At 61.1% G+C, this 6,000-nt stretch overlaps 1 protein-coding gene across 1 annotated transcript in view; it reads left to right on the top strand.

Moving 5' to 3' along the window:
- The window catches only part of SND1 (staphylococcal nuclease and tudor domain containing 1), a gene marked incomplete at its 3' end in the record, with an annotated part of 143,498 nt that overhangs the window by 1,491 nt on the left and 136,007 nt on the right, over positions 1-6,000 (top strand). Inside the window, exons 3-4 of the mRNA XM_009272444.1 lie at positions 791-911; positions 4,270-4,348. Of these exons, the coding sequence (XP_009270719.1) occupies positions 791-911; positions 4,270-4,348 (200 nt within the window). The remainder of the gene's footprint in view (positions 1-790; positions 912-4,269; positions 4,349-6,000) is intronic.

Here is a 6,000-nt window from a genome sequence, read left to right as displayed (position 1 = left end):
GGCGCAATGGTTGGGAGTGGTGGGTTTGTCGGAGGGAGCCCAGCCCCGGCCACCCATCCTCCCAGCCCCGGGGGTGGTGCAGAGCGCTGGCAGCTAATTGCTCTCCCTGGGGAGTTTGTCTTCTAAACACTGCTTCAGCCTTTAAATGTCACTCTTTTAAAAAATTATGCCTGTCAGGTTTGCTAATTGTTTATGAGCACGTCATGTTCTCTCCTCCGGACCGCGTTCCCCACCCACCTGCTGCGGTGGAGTGGGGCTGAGCTCGCCGGGGCTCCGGTGCGTTCGTGCCGCGGTGCGGGGAGGTGCCGGGGGGATGCGAGAGCCTGCTTCTCCCAGCCAGGCACGGCGTCTGCGCTGGTCCCGCTCTGCTCCTTTGCCACAGACACCTGCACAGCCTTGGGCAGGAGCCGGCGGATCCCCTGCCGTGTCCCTGGGAGCTGGGGCTGGTCCAGCCCCCCATGTTGCTGCAGCTCCAGCCCTGCTCCCTCTGCCCCAGGAGCCTTCCCAGGCTCGGCTGGCTGCATCTGGCTGTGCTCGGGGAGCACGAGGCCGGCTGGAAAACCAACCGTGACTGCTTTGGGAGGGATGGAGGGGGAGAGAGGGGGTGTTCCTCCTGTGGAGTAACAGGGTTGGTTCTTCTGCAAGCTTGTGGGCTGCAAACAGACTCTAGCGTGGTCCTGGACTAATGCAGCGCACATGGAGGAGAGCATGAGTCCCCCAGGGTGGGGAGGCTCTGGGCTTCCCTGGCTGCATTTGATCCATCGGCTCACATCGACTTCTTTCCCTCCAGCCCTGGGGGTTCCCAGCTCGCGAGTTCCTGCGGAAGAAGCTGATCGGGAAGGAGGTCTGCTTTACCGTGGAGTACAAGACCCCGCAAGGCCGGGAGTACGGGATGGTGTACTTGGGGAAAGGTGAGCGCAAAGGGGTCTGTCGGGCACCAAAAGGGCTGGTGGGGAGTGCGCAGCGGGAGCGTGCAGCGCTCTTAGCTGGAGCGCGTGGTGGGAGTGTGTGGTGCTCTTAGCCGGAGCATGCAGCAGGAGCGTGCGGTGCTCGCAGCCAGAGCTACTGTCTGAGAGGTTGGATTGGGGTGCGGTGTCGGCAGCAGAAGGATGCATGCCCACTTTTTGGTGGAGCACTAGCTTTTGGAGGGGAGCGATGCTCAGCGACGGTCCCAGCTGATGGCAGGGCTACGCAGAGCCGGAGCACGGCCGTGCTCTCTGGAGCCGCAGCCACTGGTTGATGCACCGCAGCACACGGATGCAGGCCGTGGCATTAGGTGAATTCCCACAGGTTTCCCCTTGCCATCCTTTTTGTTGTTATAAATCTCTTGCTCATCTCTGGCTGATTGAAATCTCCCAAAAGGAACCAGCTTACCTGTGGCCCCTGAGGATGTGGCAGAGCGCCGGGAGCGAAGCTGCTCAGCCCAAACGCTGCGCAATGCCTGCAGGCAGCACTCTCCGTGGCTCAGAGCAGCTTGGGGCAGGGTGGCCTTTTGGTGCTGGTGCAGGTGGGCTTTGGCTCCGGTTAGGTCCCTTCTCATGGCGAGCACGACGCCAGACTGCACTCTGCTCTGCTGGGCTTAGCTCCTGGTTAGACTTCCCGTGCCCTTGGGTTTCAAGAAGGGGGGCGAGACCCACTCGGTGCGGGTGGGCTCCTGGGAAGCGGGTGCTCACCAGGACCCAGCTTGTCCTCCAGTGCCACCCGGCTCAGGGTTGCCGGGGCAGACGGATGCACCGGCTCAGCACGGGGCAGGGGATGCGCTGAGCGAACAGTGCACCTCTGTGCTCACCAGAGAGTCGGTGCGGAGCTGGGACAGCCCCACGACTGGGATATTTGGGATACGACCAGGGTGTAGGTCGGGCTCAACCAGAGCTCCCTGGCAGCCTCCTCTCCCATGGGAGGCTCAGCGGGGTAACTCGTTGCAGTTGGGGGAAGGAGGGAAGGACCAGGCGTGTGCAAGGGGCTGTAAAGGAGCTCAGGGGCTGCTGAGTTTTGGGTGTGCATCCCCTGGGGTAGCTCCCGTGCAGACTAGGGGGTCGGGTGCCCTCGGCCCCATGTCCCTGTGGACTCTGCTGCTTGTGGCTCAGTTGTACAGGGCCAGACTGGAGAGGGTGAGCACCCGCTCACTCAAGGCATCCTTGTCTCCAGATGCACATCCCGGCATCGCTGTGGTGCTCGGGGCCTTTCCTGCAGTGGAAGCAGGAGGTTGGTTCAAGCAGCAAATGGCCGGGACTTGCTGCCACAGATGGGGTTTGTCCCAAGGCAGCACGGCACAAATGGAGCAAGTGCTGGAGGCCCAGTGAGAAAGGAGGTGGCCCACGATTTGGGGAAGAGGCTCCCTCTGGGTCTGCAGCAGGAGTTGCTGGTGCCTGTGGCTGGGCAGGACGAGGATTGCCAGCTATCAGCTCTGCTGCATGGCCAGAAAGCCCAGCATCGCTGCTGGCTCCTGGTTCCTGGCTGCAGAGGATCAGCAGGTGCATTCACAGCCATGCAGCTCCCCAGGGAGGCTGGAGCTCTGTCCTCAGAGGTTTTCAGGCTCAGCTGCACATGGCCAGGGCCAGCGTGGCCCGTGGTGGGCAATAGCCCTGCCTGGACCCCCTTCCCACCAGCACCTTGTGGCTGCTGCGAGGGTGACCCAGGGCTGGCTTCCCATCGCTGCTGCATCCTGGTGCACTCCAGCCAGCATCTCCTGTGTCCCTATGGGGGTCCCCCTCCAGTGCCAGAATGTGAGAGCCCCACGGTCCCCAGGCTGTGAGAAAGGGGACCAGGGCACTACATGCTGGCTGTTCCCCGAGACCACGAATAACTGGATATCGAAGTTACCTCCATGCTCATTCCTGAGCTTCCAGTTTGCTCGTGGGCTGGGGGACTGGGAAGCCCTTTGGGATGGGCTGCAGAGGCGGGGGATCATAGTTTTGGAGAGCAGCTGCTCTCTGCTTTCCCACCCCATGGGCCGTCCTTCAGCAGGAAGCCTGGCAGGTCCCGACAGCGTTGTCTGCAACAAATAAACCTTGAAATGGGTTTTGTTGTTCGGTGACACCGCGATCAGTAAAGTGCTCCCTTTCAGTCATCTGCAGCTTTGTTGTCTGCCATGTTAAGGACTCTTATGCTGTGCCTCCCGTGTAGGTGTCGTCCTTATTGTTAAATCCCAGCCTGTCACACCGCGGAGGTAAGAAATGAAGCATAAAATGTTTCCTGATGAAGTTTGTCAAGGTTTAAATACTGTTAATATGGAAATGCTGCGACAACTTCCCTGGCAGCAATGCAGCAGCTGTCTGTGGCTCCAGGCTTTCGCCTTCGATTTGGAGGGGTGGGGGCTTGCTGTCGCTTGCCGGTGGCGGTTAAATCCCAGCCTGTCACACCGCGGAGGTAAGAAATGAAGCATAAAATGTTTCCTGATGAAGTTTGTCAAGGTTTAAATACTGTTAATATGGAAATGCTGCGACAACTTCCCTGGCAGCAATGCAGCAGCTGTCTGTGGCTCCAGGCTTTCGCCTTCGATTTGGAGGGGTGGGGGCTTGCTGTCGCTTGCCAGTGGCAGCTGAGCTGGAGTGGAGGTGCTGGGGAAGGGTGGTGGTCTGGGCAGTGCCCTACACCCCCTCCCCGGCCACCCCCACTGCTGCTTGGAGCCGTGCAACCCTGTGCCCTCCCTTCTGCGTGGGCAGCTGGGGGTGTCTCCTGGGGGATTCTGCCCAAATCCTCCTGTTTATCCGCTCTCCCTGGCCTGGGATCCTCCTCCAGCCCATGGCGTTTGCCCCCAACCTCCCTGGGGGCTCTGGCTCCCAGTAGCTGTGAACCCCCTGTGTTTCTGCAGGGGAAGGATGCCTTGTGCAGAGGTGGCCGTTGCAGGTTGTGCTGGCACCACAGCCTTCGCTGCAAATCCAGAGAGCCCCTTTGGTGCTGGGAGGGCATTGCCTGCCTCTGAGGACATCCCTTTCCCATGGAGACTGTCCTGGATGACAGCACACCTTGCAGCCCGGCAGTGCATCGGAGCAGCGTGCCGCCTTCCCACTTGCTTAGCCCTGGTCTGGGGGAAATGCTGTCCCCAGGAGGGCCCTGGGCTCAAATGCTCCGCTCAATGCGTCGTGAAGGCCATGTGCTGCTGGGACGCCGGGCTGGTGACAGAAACCTTTTGCTCCTGGTTTTCTCTGGCACTTGTTAGCTGGAATTGTCTTGGGAGTGCTTTCCAGGACTGAGGTCTGTGTGCCTCTGGGCCGCGCCGCACGCTGGTGGCTTGTCTCACTGATTCCTCTCCTCTTCTGTCCGCAGACACGAGCGGCGAGAACATTGCTGAGTCCCTGGTGGCCGAAGGGCTGGCCTCCCGCCGGGAAGGGATCCGAGCCAACAAGTACGTATGCGGCTGCGTTCCTGCGCTGCCCCGGTGAGCCCGTGCTGCACAGCCGCGCTGATCCTCTGCGGTTATTTACCTGGGCGTGGAGCCGTTGGGTTCCTCAGCTTTGGCTGGGCACCCACCCCTGCTCCAGGGCTCTCTGCGATGCCCGGGTTTCACAGGCATCGGTATCCCAGCATGGTCACCCCTTGTCTTTAGGGTTGGGGTGCTGAGGGGTTGTGGAGGGGGAGATGGGTGTCTCTTTGCCCTGGGTGCTGAAGCACCAGAGCTGTGGCCCTGGGCTGCAAAGCAGAAAATCTTCTGAAGCTTTTGGTCGCTGGAAAACAATGCCTAGCGTGGAGTTGAGGTGCTTTAATTCATGCTAGAGAGGTGATGTGGTGATGTTCCTTTCCCTCGTCCTACGTCCGGGCGGTGCGATGCCTGTGCCAATGCCACTGGAGCTGATGCCGATGCTTTTTCCCGGACCCGTTGTGTCCCGGAGCAAGGGAGAAGCCTGGCCTCAGTTGCAGTGTGCCCACATCCCCGTGCACGGCCCCGGGGCGTTGGCTATCCTGTTCCAGGGGTGCGAGTTGTTTCTGTGGCGCTGCTATAAATACCAGTCGGACGCTATTTCCATCCCCGCGCCTGCTGGGCTGGAAGCTTGCCCGTGTCGCTTCCTAAAACTGTTCCTGGCACACTTGGATGCTTTCCACCCAGTGTTTTCGGTAGTGCAGCCTGTAAACAGGTACGTTGCGTAAATAGAGCATGCATTGCCAAGGGCGTGAATGGGTTATTTTATGCCCAGGCTTGACAGTGGTGAAGCCTCGAGTGCCGGCAGGTCCTGCTTGCTGCCTGCCTGGGGACGTAGTCCTTGTCCCAAGCCCTTGGAGAACGTGCTCCCTGCCTGGTGCTGGTGGGCTCTGGGTGCTGTTGGCAGAGTTCAGTGGCTCTGTTTTGGCATGGTTGGGGACCACCGCAGGACAGTGATGCCTGGGAGAGGCATGAAAGCTGCTGCGCCCGCGTTGGAGGGTCTGCAGAAGCTGCCAGCCTGCGGGGCTGCTGGGGCGGGGGGTGAGGAGCTGTGGGGAGAGTGGGTGCAGCACCGACGGTGGAGCCTGGCGAGGACCGGGGGGTGGGAAGAGGCATGAAAGCTGCTGCGCCCGCGTTGGAGGGTCTGCAGAAGCTGCCAGCCTGCGGGGCTGCTGGGGCGGGGGGTGAGGAGCTGTGGGGAGAGTGGGTGCAGCACCGACGGTGGAGCCTGGCGAGGACCGGCGGCGTTTGTAGGATGAATGGGGGAGTTCAGCTGGAGTCAGCTCTTGCCACCCTATCCTGGTTCTGCACCTCCTGCATCACTCTTGAGCTGCAGAGATGGAGTGAAGGAGGAAAGCCTCTGCCTGCCAGTCCACTGGGGTCTTTGCACTGACTTTCTCCTGCTTCCCATTGGAAATGTCCCCTGGGGGCCCTGCAGAGGCTTGTGCTGAAGGGGGACGCGAGCCCACGCAGGGCTGGTTGCAAGCAGCCGGGCCGTGTTGGCTGCCTACGCTCGTGGCTGGTGGCCGTGTGACGCCCACGGGTAGCTGTGCTCACACGGTGTAGGGACAGTCATTAGAGACCACCGGGGCCGGTGCTCCCCCAGGCGCCTGGAAGTCAGGGTGATGGGCCAGGCAGGA

The sequence above is a fragment of the Aptenodytes forsteri genome, unplaced genomic scaffold (genome assembly GCF_000699145.1).
Source record: "Aptenodytes forsteri isolate BGI_AS27 unplaced genomic scaffold, ASM69914v1 Scaffold302, whole genome shotgun sequence".
Taxonomy (NCBI): Eukaryota; Metazoa; Chordata; class Aves; order Sphenisciformes; family Spheniscidae; genus Aptenodytes; species Aptenodytes forsteri.
Note: the sequence above shows the minus strand (reverse complement) of the source record. Positions and strands in the feature narration are given on the sequence as shown.